The sequence below is a fragment of the Bombina bombina genome, chromosome 3 (genome assembly GCF_027579735.1).
Source record: "Bombina bombina isolate aBomBom1 chromosome 3, aBomBom1.pri, whole genome shotgun sequence".
NCBI lineage: Eukaryota > Metazoa > Chordata > Amphibia > Anura > Bombinatoridae > Bombina > Bombina bombina.
This window is the reverse complement of record NC_069501.1, coordinates 542,509,214-542,527,106: the sequence shown is the minus strand read 5'-3', so window position 1 is coordinate 542,527,106 and position 17,893 is coordinate 542,509,214. Positions and strand designations below refer to the sequence as shown.

The following is a 17,893-nucleotide window of genomic DNA, read 5'->3' as shown; positions in this document are numbered from 1 at the left end:
AATTTATTTTAGCTGCTTGCTTTTCCTAAAATTTCAGACAAACAAAGGAACATAGGGGGCGCCACATAGCATATCACCATTATGTATTCAAAATGAAATGTGCAATTCTACTCAAATTTAATAATCACCCATGAATAGTGAGAATGAGCTCTCAGAGCCGTTAAGCTGGCTCACTTCCAAATTGCAGGAACACTCAGGATAACCCACTGTTGTAAACTTTAGGGGAAGGTAAGTATTTTGACAAAAAAGATGCTTCCAAGTAGTGTGTAAAAGTTTAAAAACTTTGTGAGGCTGAGAAACCGGTTGCAGTTTTTACTTTTTAATTTTGACCTTATTTGGTTTTTTAATAGACTGGCTGTTTCATCAGGCAGTATAATACATATCACACACAGAAAGCTTTAAATATACATAAAAATGGTAAAACACGTGTGCATTCAATTACAAGAGTTAGTCACCTAATATTAACACATTCTAAACTATTAGGTATCACGAATACAATATTGATAACCTATACCCATTCACAATGAAATAGTTAACAATAATGTTTCAGTATGCCTGTATTAAATATTTTATCTACATAGATCTTGGTGCTGAGGTAACAATGTAAGAAGTTAAGTCTATGTTGTTATTGGAAGTTAAGCAAACCAGGAAAAAACAACATTGGCAAAGTATAAGTAATGTCAGACCTATAACCATAGAACCTGTAAGTTTTAATGCCTGGTTTACAGGAGAAGTAAAATTGCTCTCTGAGATCAAGCAGACTAAGGAGCCTATTTAAGAATGTGTGAGCGGACATGATCCGATATTGCGGAACATGTCCGCTGCACATCGATAAATGCAGACAGCATAAGCTGTCAGCATTTATGAATGCACCAGAAGTTCTTGTGAACTGCTGGTGCAATGCCGCCAAGCCGCTAGCAGGGGGTGTCAATCAACCCGATCGTATTAATTTGGGTTGATTTCTGGCGATGTCTGTCTACCTCCTCAGAGCAGGCGGACAGGTTATGGAGAAGCGGTCTTTAGACCGCTGCCTCATAACTTGTGTTTCTGGCGAGCCTTCAGGCTCGCCAGAAACACAGGGCATCAAGCTCCATACGGAGCTTGATAAATATGCCCCTTACCCTGCTCTACTGTCCCGGGCGCAGAAAGCTCGGCAGAAGTCATATAAAACAGTGGAGAGCTAATTACTGGTACTATATGTATACCAGAGTGCAAAATCCAGTATTATGCTTAGAAATCCTTCTTATTATGACAAAAAATATACATTACTCAAAGAGAAAACTTAAAATGTTAAAAACAAACAGTTGTAGCAGAACCACAATTATCGTATATGTCATATCTAACAGGATGAGATTGTGCATACATATAAAGCACTAATGAAAAAGGACACCGTTAAGGAATATCTTAGTCTGTATAACTTGGTAAATATCTGCTGTCTCTAGCATGTAATTATACTTAATAGGGTAACATGTGTGATCAAGTGAATAGGGAATGGTGGTCATATAAGTCCCTTAGATTATCAGATTGCCCATCTTCATAGTAAAGAACTCTAAATGGTTTTCCCTGACCATAGCACGTTAGACTAGCAGCATTGGTATAGTTACTGTTGTTATCAGTATTAATTTCAGTATGGAGCATTGCTGTCCATCGCAATGTCTATCTTGTAGTGGATGAAGTAATATAAGTCACTCCAGGGGTAGAGCTAATGCTTCTTTACCTGTAGTTGATGGCCAACTATTAAGAGTAGTAGTCTATTAGCCTACTCCTCTATTGCAGGTCGCCGGCATCTCCTTGTGACCCTTCCTTGCATTGCACTGTACATTGGCTGCATCCAAAGCACTGTACAGCCAAAGAGCTTTCCTGACAATCTTTAAAGACAAAGTAACAGAGGTGTGAGGTTTGCATGGTGGTGGTAGCCAGACTTCTCCGTAGCGCCGGTAATCCTCTGGTAGCTGAGTATCAACTGTCCCATCTGAGGGTCGCCTCAAGTCAGGGACTGTGTATGAGCCGGATGTTTGTAGGGTAGCTTTAGAATCTCTTGGCCTACTCACAATACTGATCTTTTGCTCAGTTTCAGAAGTGACCTCCGAGTGTAGCGAGATAGATGTATGTGATCTCCTTTTCCCCTTTTCCTCACGGTCTCCATCAGCATAGGTTGATTTTATCAACAGGCTCATCTGATTCTTCTTGGAGGGATGTTGAGAAAGAGGGGCCTATCTATCCAGCTCCGTATGGAGCTTGAGGGCCCGTGTGCTCGCCAGAAACACCAGTTATAAAGCAGCGGTCTAAAAACCGCTGCTCCATAACCCTGTCCACCTGCTCTGATGAGGCGTACAGGAATCGCCGCAATTCAACCCGAGTACGATCGGGTTTATTGACACCACCCTACTGAGCTGCTGGTGCAATGCTGAATACGGAGAGCGTATTGCTCTCCGCATTCAGCAATATCTGTCGGACCTGATCCGCACTGTCGGATCAGGTCCGACAGACATTTGTTAAATAGGCCTCACTGAGGCCTAGATTTAGAGTTCGGCGGTAAAAGGGCTGTTAACGCTCCGCGGGTTTTTTTCTGGCCGCACCATAAATTTAACTCTGGTATCGAGAGTTCAAACAAATGCTGCGTTAGGCTCCAAAAAAGGAGCGTAGAGCATATTTACCGCAAATGCAACTCTCGATACCAGAGTTGCTTACGGACGCGGCCGGCCTCAAAAACGTGCTCGTGCACGATTCTCCCATAGGAAACAATGGGGCTGTTTGAGCTGAAAAAAAACCTAACACCTGCAAAAAAGCAGCGTTCAGCTCCTAACGCAGCCCCATTGTTTCCTATGGGGAAACACTTCCTACGTCTGCACCTAACACTCTAACATGTACCCCGAGTCTAAACACCCCTAACCTTACACTTATTAACCCCTAATCTGCCGCCCCCGCTATCGCTGACCCCTGCATATTATTATTAACCCCTAATCTGCCGCTCCGTAAACCGCCGCCACCTACGTTATCCCTATGTACCCCTAATCTGCTGCCCCTAACATCGCCGACCCCTATGTTATATTTATTAACCCCTAATCTGCCCCCCACAACGTCGCCGACACCTACCTACACTTATTAACCCCTAATCTGCCGAGCGGACCTGAGCGCTACTATAATAAAGTTATTAACCCCTAATCCGCCTCACTAACCCTATCATAAATAGTATTAACCCCTAATCTGCCCTCCCTAACATCGCCGACACCTACCTTCAATTATTAACCCCTAAACTTCCGATCGGAGCTCACCGCTATTCTAATAAATGTATTAACCCCTAAAGCTAAGTCTAACCCTAACACTAACACCCCCCTAAGTTAAATATAATTTTTATCTAACGAAATAAATTAACTCTTATTAAATAAATGATTCCTATTTAAAGCTAAATACTTACCTGTAAAATAAATCCTAATATAGCTACAATATAAATTACATTTATATTATAGCTATTTTAGGATTAATATTTATTTTACAGGCAACTTTGTAATTATTTTAACCAGGTACAATAGCTATTAAATAGTTAAGAACTATTTAATAGTTACCTAGTTAAAATAATTACAAATTTACCTGTAAAATAAATCCTAACCTAAGATATAATTAAACCTAACACTACCCTATCAATAAAATAATTAAATAAACTACCTACAATTACCTACAATTAACCTAACACTACACTATCAATAAATTAATTAAACACAATTGCTACAAATAAATACAATTAAATAAACTATCTAAAGTACAAAAAATAAAAAAGAACTAAGTTACAGAAAATAAAAAAATATTTACAAACATAAGAAAAATATTACAACAATTTTAAACTAATTACACCTACTCTAAGCCCCCTAATAAAATAACAAAGACCCCCAAAATAAAAAATTCCCTACCCTATTCTAAAATACAAAAATTACAAGCTCTTTTACCTTACCAGCCCTGAACAGGGCCCTTTGCGGGGCATGCCCCAAGAATTGCAGCTCTTTTGCCTGTAAAAAAAAACATACAATACCCCCCCCCCAACATTACAACCCACCACCCACATACCCCTAATCTAACCCAAACCCCCTTAAATAAACCTAACACTAATCCCCTGAAGATCTTCCTACCTTGTCTTCACCATCCAGGTATCACCGATCCGTCCTGGCTCCAAGATCTTCATCCAACCCAAGCGGGGGTTGGCGATCCATAATCCGGTGCTCCAAAGTCTTCCTCCTATCCGGCAAGAAGAGGACATCCGGACCGGCAAACATCTTCTCCAAGCGGCATCTTCTATGTTCTTCCATCCGATGACGACCGGCTCCATCTTGAAGACCTCCAGCGCGGATCCATCCTCTTCTTCCGACGACTAGACGACGAATGACGGTTCCTTTAAGGGACGTCATCCAAGATGGCGTCCCTCGAATTCCGATTGGCTGATAGGATTCTATCAGCCAATCGGAATTAAGGTAGGAATTTTCTGATTGGCTGATGGAATCAGCCAATCAGAATCAAGTTCAATCCGATTGGCTGATCCAATCAGCCAATCAGATTGAGCTCGCATTCTATTGGCTGTTCCGATCAGCCAATAGAATGCGAGCTCAATCTGATTGGCTGATTGGATCAGCCAATCGGATTGAACTTGATTCTGATTGGCTGATGGAATCAGCCAATCAGAATATTCCTACCTTAATTCCGATTGGCTGATAGAATCCTATCAGCCAATCGGAATTCGAGGGACGCCATCTTGGATGACGTCCCTTAAAGGAACCGTCATTCGTCGTCTAGTCGTCGGAAGAAGAGGATGGATCCGCGCTGGAGGTCTTCAAGATGGAGCCGGTCGTCATCGGATGGAAGAACATAGAAGATGCCGCTTGGAGAAGATGTTTGCCGGTCCGGATGTCCTCTTCTTGCCGGATAGGAGGAAGACTTTGGAGCACCGGATTATGGATCGCCAACCCCCGCTTGGGTTGGATGAAGATCTTGGAGCCAGGACGGATCGGTGATACCTGGATGGTGAAGACAAGGTAGGAAGATCTTCAGGGGATTAGTGTTAGGTTTATTTAAGGGGGTTTGGGTTAGATTAGGGGTATGTGGGTGGTGGGTTGTAATGTTGGGGGGGGGGGTATTGTATGTTTTTTTTTACAGGCAAAAGAGCTGCAATTCTTGGGGCATGCCCCGCAAAGGGCCCTGTTCAGGGCTGGTAAGGTAAAAGAGCTTGTAATTTTTGTATTTTAGAATAGGGTAGGGAATTTTTTATTTTGGGGGTCTTTGTTATTTTATTAGGGGGCTTAGAGTAGGTGTAATTAGTTTAAAATTGTTGTAATATTTTTCTTATGTTTGTAAATATTTTTTTATTTTCTGTAACTTAGTTCTTTTTTATTTTTTGTACTTTAGATAGTTTATTTAATTGTATTTATTTGTAGCAATTGTGTTTAATTAATTTATTGATAGTGTAGTGTTAGGTTAATTGTAGGTAATTGTAGGTAGTTTATTTAATTATTTTATTGATAGGGTAGTGTTAGGTTTAATTATATCTTAGGTTAGGATTTATTTTACAGGTAAATTTGTAATTATTTTAACTAGGTAACTATTAAATAGTTCTTAACTATTTAATAGCTATTGTACCTGGTTAAAATAATTACAAAGTTGCCTGTAAAATAAATATTAATCCTAAAATAGCTATAATATAAATGTAATTTATATTGTAGCTATATTAGGATTTATTTTACAGGTAAGTATTTAGCTTTAAATAGGAATCATTTATTTAATAAGAGTTAATTTATTTCGTTAGATAAAAATTATATTTAACTTAGGGGGGTGTTAGTGTTAGGGTTAGACTTAGCTTTAGGGGTTAATACATTTATTAGAATAGCGGTGAGCTCCGGTCGGCAGATTAGGGGTTAATAATTGAAGGTAGGTGTCGGCGATGTTAGGGAGGGCAGATTAGGGGTTAATACTATTTATGATAGGGTTAGTGAGGCGGATTAGGGGTTAATAACTTTATTATAGTAGCGCTCAGGTCCGCTCGGCAGATTAGGGGTTAATAAGTGTAGGTAGGTGTCGGCGACGTTGTGGGGGGCAGATTAGGGGTTAATAAATATAACATAGGGGTCGGCGATGTTAGGGGCAGCAGATTAGGGGTACATAGGGATAACGTAGGTGGCGGCGATTTGCGGTCGGAAGATTAGGGGTTAATTATTTTAAGTAGCTTGCGGCGACGTTGTGGGGGGCAAGTTAGGGGTTAATAAATATAATATAGGGGTCGGCGGGGTTAGGGGCAGCAGATTAGGGGTACATAAGTATAACGTAGGTGGCGGTCGGCAGATTAGGGGTTAAAAATTTTAATCGAGTTGCGGCGATGTGGGGGGACCTCGGTTTAGGGGTACATAGGTAGTTTATGGGTGTTAGTGTACTTTAGGGTACAGTAGTTAAGAGCTTTATAAACCGGCGTTAGCCAGAAAGCTCTTAACTCCTGCTATTTTCAGGCGGCTGGAATCTTGTCGTTAGAGCTCTAACGCTCACTGCAGAAACGACTCTAAATACCAGCGTTAGGAAGATCCCATTGAAAAGATAGGCTACGCAAATGGCGTAGGGGGATCTGCGGTATGGAAAAGTCGCGGCTGAAAAGTGAGCGTTAGACCCTTTAATCACTGACTCCAAATACCAGCGGGCGGCCAAAACCAGCGTTAGGAGCCTCTAACGCTGGTTTTGACGGCTACCGCCGAACTCTAAATCTAGGCCTGAGTGTTCCGTAGGTAGGTGCAAGAGCTCATTCTTAAGGTCCAGCAGCATTGCATCCACAACGCTACAGAACTCTTCCATGGTGGTAAAAAAAGATGTGGTGAGGTCTTTCTTGGTAGTGTAGGAGGTGAAGGGGAGAGTAGCCGCTCTTCTGGCTTATCTCATTAATCCGGGTAGATGGAGAATGCAGGAGTTGCAGTCTATTGGAACTTTGTGTTCCCAGTAAATATATATGTAAATGACTATATACACATATTAACACATAAATATATATGTATATCGTCATATAAAAATATGCTGCCATCACTGTGCTACTTACCCCCCTTCAATGCGCAAGGTTCTGATGCCGTCTGTGAAGTCATCAGAACGAGGCTCCCATTGGAGCTTATAGACTAGCGCTCTCATGAGCGCAATGCTTTCCAGCAATGCAAGCGCAAGTTAACTTGTAATACCAGCGCACATTAGCAGACGCTGGTATTACACAGTGTAGCACAAATATTGCTTTCATGGCGCTAAAGGGGATGTTTGTGATTCATTTCCTATGGTGATCACTTTTGAAATCTAAAAAATTGTTGGAATCAACCTCTTTGAAATAGGTCTTAGTACACACTTTCTCTTCTATATCCCAACTTAATACTAAATCTAAAAATTCTATAGATTGTTCAGTTTTAAAAGATAAATTTAAGCCACATTTATAATTATTAAGATATTCCATAAATCTAGTGATACTTGCCAAGTTGACAAATCACCATCTCATATAAAAATAGTCATCAATAAATCTGCCATAGAAGACCAGACTAGCCCCAAAAGAACTCTCATAAATGTTTTCTAGTTCAAACAAACCCATATAAAGGCTTGCAAAACGTGGGGCAAATCTGGTCCCCATGGCAGTACCCTTAATATGTAAATCTAATCCTGAAAAACAAAATAATTTTGATCCCAAATGAATCTCATAGCATCTATTAAAAATTCAACTTGTCTATTAGGCATGTAGATGTCAGTTTCTAAAAATATTTAAAGGGATAGGAAAGTCAAAACTAAACTTGCATGATTCAGATAGAGCATGCAATTTTAATAAACTTTTCAATTTGCTTCTATTGTCAAATGTGCTTCGTTCTCTTGGTATCCCTTGTTGAAAAAGAATACGCACATATCCTACACTAGTGGGAGCTAGTTGCTGATTGGTAACTGCACACATTGTCTCTTGTGATTGGCTAACTAGATGTGTTCAGCTAGCTGCCAGTTGTGCAATGCTGATTAGTTCACCAGCATGAACAGCCAGTGAATGACTCTAGAGTCATCTCATTTAAATATTTTGGCCTGTGGGCATACTTCAGGATGACTTCTAATGACTAGTCTGGAGTCATCAATTACTTCAGATCATCCTTTTTGACTAGGGAAATTATGTGTGTAAAAAAAAGACCTGAATTTCCCTTTTTAAGTATATTTTTAATACAGCATATATTAAAAGCCTACTCTTCATATATATTACCCTTTCTGAAAACAATGCTTTAAGATACTAACACAAACATCTCTTGCTCAAAGATTTTTCATTAATAAATTATCAGCTTAATCTTAAGGATTTTCATTGCTCAATGAAAGCCAAATATCAGAATAAGATTCCATAGCATGTATATTACATCAATCACTCAAAATATTTCCATCAAACTGGTTGTTGAGTTAATAAGCAGTTAAAAAAAAATTGCTAAAATGTAGAGCTCTCTTTTGTCACATCCCGTGTGAATACAGATGTAATTGTACTCATGTCAGTAAATGAATTGCATTAGAGACATGGAATTAGATATATGCAGTTTCATTATTTAATGTTAATATTTGTACAGGGATTGATATATATATATATATATATATATATATATATATATATATATATATATATATATATATATATATATGTGTGTGTGTGTGTGTGTATATATATATATAATATATATATATATATATATATATATATATACTGTATATATATACATATATACATATATATACAAGTGTGTGTATATATACACACTTGTATTTCATGCTTCTAAACCTAGCTCCATTACCTTTCTGGCCCTTTGAGGCAGGAGACTCTGGTCTGCTGACTTCTGCAACTTTCTTGTCCATTGTAGTTACTTCGGCTTTAGCTACTGAAAGAAGAGATAACTATTATAAGTACATGCGCTAACTAACTCAACTCCTTACACCAAAAATATCTTACTTAATATATCCCATTCTTCTATACCCGATTTGGAAGCACTGCAACCAGTTAATACTGGAGTTAAACCGAGGCTTGTGTATTCTGCTGTGTTTCATTAAAATGACTTTGTAAATACCAAAGTAGATCTAACCTGTCAATTTCCTGCTCATACATCAGCAAGCTTCACCCTGCAATAGTCTGCACTTTTTTCTGGGGTTTGAGACAGCGTGCAAATCTGCTCATTATCACCCGGTTACTCAGTCTCTTCCTGTGTGGTTTACTGAACTGTAGGTTGTGCAGAAAAAAAAATATTTACCTCTGAGGATTTCCTATCTATTTTCACCTGAGAGTTAAAGATTGAGGCTGACAAATCAAAATGCTCTAAACAGCAAAGTATCAGGAATTCTTTCAATGGAAAGATGGAAACTTCAAGGTTGCTTGAATTGTGAAGACAATTTCAGATGAAGCAGAATATTGGACAAACCCTTTCATCTTATATCACTATGGTTTACTAGTCAGGGGTTAAAAGCTTCTAGCCCAGAGGTAAAAAGTTACTAGTCCACTCAATGTTAAAGACAGGAAAAAGTAAAATTTCTAACTTGTCCGCTGCAATTTCTAAGTCGTCCGGGACTAGTGGACCACTGGAAGTTTCAAGCCCTGTGCATATGTGTGTATATGTATATATGTGTGTGTGTGTGTGTATGTATATATATATATATATATATATATATATTTAAAATTAATTGTATCTACTTTAGTAAAATAACTGCTTTCATTAGGCAGTCTTCAATATTGAATTAGTTAGCAACCATACACATATATTTTTTTTTATTTAGGTTATATTGCTTTTGTTAAGGTTTGTAAAAATGATTGCGAAAATCCATTTGAAATTAAAGGGACACTGAACCCAAATTTTTTCTTTCGTGATTCAGATAGAGCATGACATTTTAAGCAACTTTCTAATTTACTCCTATTATCAAATTTTCTTCATTCTCTTGGAATCTTTATTTGAAATGCAAGAATGTAAGTTGCTGGCCCATTTTTGGTGAACAACCTGGGTTATTCTTGCTGATTGGTGGATAAATTCATCCACCAATAAAAAAGTGCTGTCCAGAGTTCTGAACAAAAAACAGCTTAGATGCCTTCTTTTTCAAATAAAGATAGCAAGAGAACAAAGAAAAATTGATAATAGGAGTAAATTAGAAAGTTGCTTAAAATTGCATGCTCTATCTTAATCACAAAAGAAAAAAATTGGGTTCAGTGTCCCTTTAATGTGATATTTCAGTTTCATAACAGTTTTGTTGTGATGCTATTTGTTAATCCAAGCAGTTTTTTTTAATTTGCACAGCAACTCTTCTTTTGGGTTGCAATTGATTATAAAACAAAGCAAAAAAAATAATCCAATCTGCCATACAGAGTTTTTTTTTTGTTTGTTTTTTTCAAATGGGAATTCTAATGGCCAGGAATGGAGCAATTGTTTTGAAAATGTTTACTTTCTGGCTTACCTGGTGCTTTTATGGCTGATCTGCGTGTGGGGAGCTTCTTGGTTTTCTGCAAATTTAAAGGACAGAAGGCTATTAAAGGGGCACTTAAGTCAAAATTAAACATTGCAATTTACTTTCATTATCTTAGTATATATATACACTTTTATTGGGCATACGTATACTAGTCTGTGATTGGCTGATGGCTGTCACTTGATACAGGGGGTTGGAAAATGAAAAAAAAAATACATTTGTCAGAACAAATCTACTGCTTATTTGAAATTCATAGTAAGCGTTATTACATTGTTTTTTTTTATTGTGCACTTGTTGAGTATGCAATTCTACTGTATTTCATGGTCCTTTAATTCTGACAGAGTATACAAGTAAAAAATAAATATTCCAAGTATTATTAAATGTACCTATTGTTCTTAATATATTTATCTCCTCTCCATGAGAACAAGCCTACATAGGCTCAGGTGCATACATGTGTCTTGATCACTATATGACAGCTGTGTTTACAATGGGGGCCAATTTCAGTCTTTCTGAAATTATCATTCACATTCAGTATCGATAAAACAGGATCAGCCGATATATTTTTATTAAAAAGGAACACAGTCTTATTGAGTCAAACACAGTTGAGCTTTATAACTCCCATGATATTCCATTTCCTCACAGTGGTACCATTAACAACTGATAATGGCTGGCGATCACCAAAAACTGAATCATTACACAAAACAATGCAAGTGTTCTCCATGATGCCCAGCTGCTATAACCAAGCCACTGATCCTCTGGTCCGGCATTCTCTCCTTGTCTAACCGTCTCCTCTTTCTATCCTCAACTATCAATATCTTGTAGATATGTTTTCTTCCTGGTTTCCTGGTATTCAGTATGTCTTTTTATTTGTTGGGATTCAATCATCATCAAAAAGGCCAATGCCATCTGCCCAGCGCCATCTTTCGTTTTTCCTCTTCTATTTATTTTCAGGTTTCAGTATGCACAGATAAGTGTCTGTAATCATAATTGTTTATTCAATGTGCTGAGAATTTATAAAGTACCTTTGGCTGTACAAATTGAGGTGTCCATTTTGTTGTCGATGTTTAGCTAACAACATGTGGATGGGAGGATTGTAATCACCAAATTCAATACTGTCCATGAATTGTATAGAAGACTTTTCCAATCCAATTAGATATTTGTTAAATACTAGTTGGTGGTATTGTTTGCATTGTGATCCTTCCAATGTTCAAAAAGGTGTATTGCCAAAAACAGCCGATGAACATGATTAACAAGATTGAGATTGACCACAATCACATTAAAACAATGTTATACATACAGTATAGTGCTCAAAATAGATTAGGTTACTGTAGAATGATATCATGGAAAGGAGGTAAGTTGCTACAAAAGATACCAACAGAAAGAGGTAAATATTGCAACAAATGTAACTGTGTACACTCTATCTGAATTATTATCATCAGTTTTAATATTGATAGGTGTTCATAAATAATCTGTAATTCACTTGGCTAAATGATCCGTGCACAAGAAATCACTTGTCCATTTTTTTCTCTCCTCTATGGTTTCTCCTATTTCTTGTATCAATTTATTTTTTATTTTATTTTTCTAATCTTTTTCACCTCTCACTACGTTTCCTTTGTGTAACAAAAGGTAAATAGATATTTTACAGTTACTCCCCAAATCTTACCCAACAGCACCTCCAAGACTTTTTCCATTGTACATTTAATGCACATATTTTTTTTACTTTAGAATATCAACTATCTCTGTGAAAAGGTGTATTGCCTACTAAATCCATCACTTTTTTGTGTATAATTCCTTAAATAGTCACAGTTCAGCAAAACTACCCAGAAGCTGTACAACAATTTCTTCTTTTACTATGTGTTTAACTTCTACAAAGGATATGACCAAGAATAGTGGGTCAATCACAAGCAGGCATGTGTTTGTTTGCTCCAGTGACTAGATGAATCCTTATCTGGAGTGACACATGGGTGTTGCAGGAGAATGACTTTTACTATATGAAGTGACACAGGTGTTGTGGGAGCATGACTTTGACTATACAGCGTGACACAAGGGTATTGCATGACCATGTCTTTGACTATACGGCGTGACACAGGGGTGTGGCAGGACCATGACTTTGACCAATTGATTATGACCTTTGCGAGGGTTAAACACATAATAAAAGAAGGATCATGCAACTAATGCTGTTATATCAAATAACCTATAACAAATATTTAATTGAAAAACATAACCTCCTATTTTCTCTGCCCTATAGATGCCCCAGACAAGCAGAACACTTACTGGCATTTTTGTGAAGCTACAGAAAATGTACATTTGACTCCCACAAAAAAAAAGAAAAGAAATCTTACAATATTAGATTTTGGAGGCAGCAATATTACAAAATTGTCTGGGAACAGGCCACTCCTTCCGTTAATTTCACCTTTCCACCAGCCTTCATCTTCAGTCTCCTGCAATGGAAAATCACAGTGTCTTTCAAACCAAGGGAACCACAGAACACTGCTAATGCAGCCACAGTGACTCAGTATTTAGCAGAATCCTTCTTTAAAAAAAGTATAGCAGAAAAAAAGAGGTAGCATACGGAAGAATGTTGTATGTTGGACAGAAGAGCTGAGGTGCATATGTGACTGAGAGACTGCAGAGCCAAGTGTCTGATCTTATATGGGTATGTGGCTAACAAAGGGGCTGCAGGGCCGGGAAGAAAAAATATGGTAGCATACGGAAGAAGAAATTATAAGCTTCCAATATATATATATAAATATAAAAATAAAATTAGACATCTGGAAAATCAGATCTGACTTCCTAATTTTATTTCATATTCTTGATTGTCTATCGTTTAATCTGTTAGAAACTTTCAATCTTAATTTGTCTCAACATCCCAAGAGCAAAACAAATTACCTTCCAGCACTTTTTACATCAGATAAACTTTTGGGATTTTAAAATTAATGATGGAACCCAACAAGTTTTGAACACAAAGCTAAAAAGGCACCCTAGAAACGATTTAATGTACTAAAAGGAATGTTTACATCAAAATTTAAATGCCTATCAGCGCTTTAATTTTTGATTGAATGCATGTTTGTAGTATTTTTATGTATTTATTTATTTTATTTATTTAAGCAAAAAAAAAACTTTTACTAAAGGCTATCACATCTAACTTTTGAAGCATACTTATGTATGTATGCCACATTAACTTGCATTTACAGTTTGTAGCTAGGGATGTGTTTATATTCGAATTTGAATGATAGAACAAATGTTATTGTAGAAATTTTATTTACATAATAGAATGTTGATAAGAATGAATATTCTTGAAAATTCTATTATCGAATGGTATAATGGCACTTTCGAATTTGAATGTCACATTCGAATTTGATTACATTTATAAAACACAGTTGTAGACTAGAAATACTATTTTGAATTCGAATGTCACATTCATAAAACACAGTATTAGACTAGAAATACTATTACGAATTTGAGTATTACATTCGATTTCTAATGTAGCATTCAAATTTGAATATTACATTTATTAAACACAGTTGTAGACTAGAAATACTTTTTCAAATTCGAAAGTTACATTCAAATTTGAATGTCACATTCGAATTTGAATATTACATTTTGAAATTGAATATATAGTTAAAGGGACATTGAACCCAAATTTTTTCTTTCGTGATTCAGATAGAGCATGCAATTTTAAACAACTTTCTAATTTACTCCTATTATCAATTTTTCTTCGTTCTCTTGCTTTCTTTATTTGAAAAAGAAGGCATCTAAGCTATTTTTTGGTTCAGAACCATGGAAAGCACTTGTTTATTGGTAGGTGAATTTACCCACCAATCAGCAAGAACAACACAGTGTGTTTACCAAAAATGGGCCGGCATCTAAACTTACATTCTTGCATTTGAAATAAAGATACCAAGAGAATGAAAAGAATTTGATAATAGGAGTAAATTAGAAAGTTGCTTAAAATTGCATGCTGTATCTGAATCACGATAGAAAAAAATTTAGGTTCAGTGTCCCTTTAAACATTCTATTATTCAAACGAGTATTTTTGAATTTTATTGAAAAATTTGAAATTAGAATGTTAAAATGTTATATAAACATTCGAAATTCGAACAAACGAATGTATCAAAATTCGTTTTAAATTTCGAATTTTTAGAAACATTCGGCCATCCCTATTTGGAACTACGCAGAGACCTGGGTGATGGATTATATAACATTGATGCCTACACCGTATGCGTCACCACCTACACATTTAGTATCCGCAACCTGTAAATATGTGTGGAGACGTATGTATTACTAAAACAGTGCTACCTTTTACTAGAAGCATTTTTGCTTAAAGGGACACAAACAGGCCCATTTATCAAGCTCCGTATGGAGCTTGAAGGGCCGTGTTTCTGGCGAGTCTTCAACTTAACCCTGTCCGCCTGCTCTGAACAATCGCCAGACATCAACCCGATCGAATACGATCGGGTTGATTGACAGCTCCCTGCTGGCGGCCGATTGGCCGCGAGTCAGCAGGGGGCGGCGTTGCACCAGCAGCTCTTGTGAGCTGCTGGTGCAATGTTAAATGCGGAGAGCGTATTGCTCTCCGCATTTAGCGAGGTCTTGCGGACCTGATCAGCAGTGTTGGATCAGGTCCGCAAGCCCTTTGATAAATGGGCCTGCAAAAGTGAAGGTCAATTTTTATGTGAAAGTGCCCGGTTTGTAAAAAATAATATTAAAAACAAGGGCACTTTCATTCATTAAAATTGACATTTCAGCCGTCTTTTTAAAATATACTTACCTTTTCTTCTTGAAGCCACTCCAGTGCTTCACCAGCCCATCACAAGCCTCTTCATACATCAGCAATGACGATTCCGGCATCCTCCAATCACGGCTTCCCCCCCGGGTATTTATTGCCTGAGGCAACTCCGTGATTGGTGAAAGCCGGTTTCGTCATTGCTGGGTAAGTAAACCAGGAAGAAGCAGGTGGGGCATCGTTTCAGAATGGAGCTCCGGCATTTCAGAAGAAAAAGGTAAGTATTTTTAAAATACGGTGCTATGTCAATTTTCATGAATGAAAGTGCCCCTGTTTTTAATAGTTTTTTTAAAAAACCGGGCACTTTTACATGAAAATTGACCTTCACTTTAACACATTATAAACTACATGATTATAAACCTTCATAAATAAGAATAATTTTGCATTGAAAAACTGCAGCTTTATTTTGTCAAACGATTATATTGTTTTATGTTTATTCTTTTCACTGATTTCCCTGTCTCCTAGAACAAAAGAACCCCTGCTAACAATCACAAACTAATATTCAGATACAGCACAAACTCTGGGTAGCCTGCACTCTTGTATTCCTCTAAGATGGTTTAGCAATGAATTAACTTGGTTACTATTGCAAAGAATGATTTGCCTATCATGATTGTTGATGCAACACTGATAATCCACCGTTTGCATGTGGCACCATAGAAGCTTAGGGAGGGAGGGTAAAGTTGTTTTACAGACATTAAGACTTAGCTGATATGTTATTTTATAGCAACACAGCAGAAATGCCTTATAATAACAAGGTTTATTGTCCCTTTAATTTCCTGTTTCATTTTATATAATGAAAATCAAAGGACACTCACAAAGAGGAAACTAATTTCTATATATTATGACTTATAATGTACTATAAAAATAATAAAATCCCCGGAAATATCTTTGGAATAAAGAAACAATGTAAAATAGGTACATTGGTCTTCTGCAGGTATTACAATGTAAGGTAATGTATTTGTGACTAAAGCAATCCTCAATAAACCAGTGACAAAGTGACAATTAATTTAACAAAAAATAAGTCTTGTAAATCTGTTAGCACCGTATCTAAATGTTGTTGATCTATGAGTAGAAGTGGTATTGGAATACTCCATAAAGGACTGGATGATTTTCGCCGAGCAGGAACAAGATTAATAATGGATGGTCTCAACAATAAGATTAAACTAATATAAAAGAGAGAGGTATAAAGTGATGGTAAAGTTTCAAATTAGTATAATCAGATCCGGAATGGAAATCATATTTTAGATGGACTTTAATTCATCTATTCTAATGAAGATGCGCTATGACTTACCTGCTCAAAAACCTCCTACATAGGTACAAACTGGAAACAATCTCTTACATTGTAAAAAAGTAAAACAAACACAGTATTTACAATGTAAGAAATTATTTCCAGTTTGTTCCTATGTAGGAGGTTTTTGAGCAGGATTCTATGAGTGGCAATTTAAAGTGATGGTAAAGTTTCCAATTCGTATAATGATCTAAAATATAATTTCCATTCCGGATCTGATTATACTAATTTGAAACTTTACCATCACATAAATTGCCACTCATAGAATCCTGCTCAAAAACTTCCTACATAAGAACAAACTGGAAACCATTTCTTACATTGTAAATACTGTGTTTGTTTTACTTTTCACAAAGGCATAGTGTACATTAAATATTTTCCCACTATTACTGAGATTAGCAACCTACAGCATGTGCAGCCTCCTCTTTGCTTGTCAATTTTGGCAGCCAGGCCTAGCACTGCCCCTCATCTTCATTCTGGCTATACAAAGCAGCTGCTGTTCTGAAGTCTGGTATGTGTATGATTATTATTATTATCACTGCTAATTTATAAAGTGCCAACATATTAAGCAGCGCTGTAACATTAAACCTATAGTTATGGAGTCAAATAATCAGAAGACATTTACATAAATGATAATGGTAGCGGGCCCTGCCCTTGAGTCACTATAAGCTGTAAACCATCTTTACATAAAATTATCAACCGGACGAGTGGACTCATGAGCTTGCATTATAATGGTATCATATTGATGTAATATTTTGGTATGAGGCTAATGGCGGGGCTGCAGGGCTCAGCTGTGGGTGTGGCTTGCAGTTCTAGGAGTCTGATCTCATGTGGGTATGTAGCTGATAGAAGGGCTGCAGGGCTCTGATGTGGGCGTGGCTAGCAGTCCTAAGAGTCTAATTTGATGTTAGATGTGATGTAGTTTTGATAAACATATACAACTACCATTCATCTAGTTACGTATGGAATTTAAGAGCTCTTAACAGTTATAATTAAATAAAAGCTGATTCTGGTTTACCAGATGACTATATTTGTTTGTTGTTTGTTATAGTCCTTCTACTTTCTTCCTCTATATTTAAATCTGTTACAAACATTCAACTCTAAAGATTCGTAGATTGTTACATCATCAAAATATTTAAGGCAAATAACCTTGGATCAAATTAATTTAACTAATTACTTACTACTTACTGCAGATAAACATGGGAAATGTAAAATTAGGTGAGACCTGAGAGAATTTTGAACATGAAGAAAACAAGGAAATATTTTTGTATTCTTAAAGAGTCAAAATTGAAATGCATACCAGAGCTTTCAGTTTTAATAAACCTCATTGTGTAATATACTTTAAAACAGCAATAACCTTTACTAGAAGCATT

General features: G+C 36.8%; 1 protein-coding gene across 1 annotated transcript in view; it reads right to left on the bottom strand.

Moving 5' to 3' along the window:
- The window catches only part of LOC128652426 (uncharacterized), a 155,198-nt gene that overhangs the window by 58,678 nt on the left and 78,627 nt on the right, over window positions 1-17,893 (bottom strand). Inside the window, exons 9-11 of the mRNA XM_053705364.1 lie at window positions 12,792-12,890; window positions 10,441-10,486; window positions 8,802-8,885 (exon numbers count right to left, since the gene is read on the bottom strand). Coding sequence (XP_053561339.1) covers window positions 8,802-8,885; window positions 10,441-10,486; window positions 12,792-12,890 — 229 coding nt within the window. The remainder of the gene's footprint in view (window positions 1-8,801; window positions 8,886-10,440; window positions 10,487-12,791; window positions 12,891-17,893) is intronic.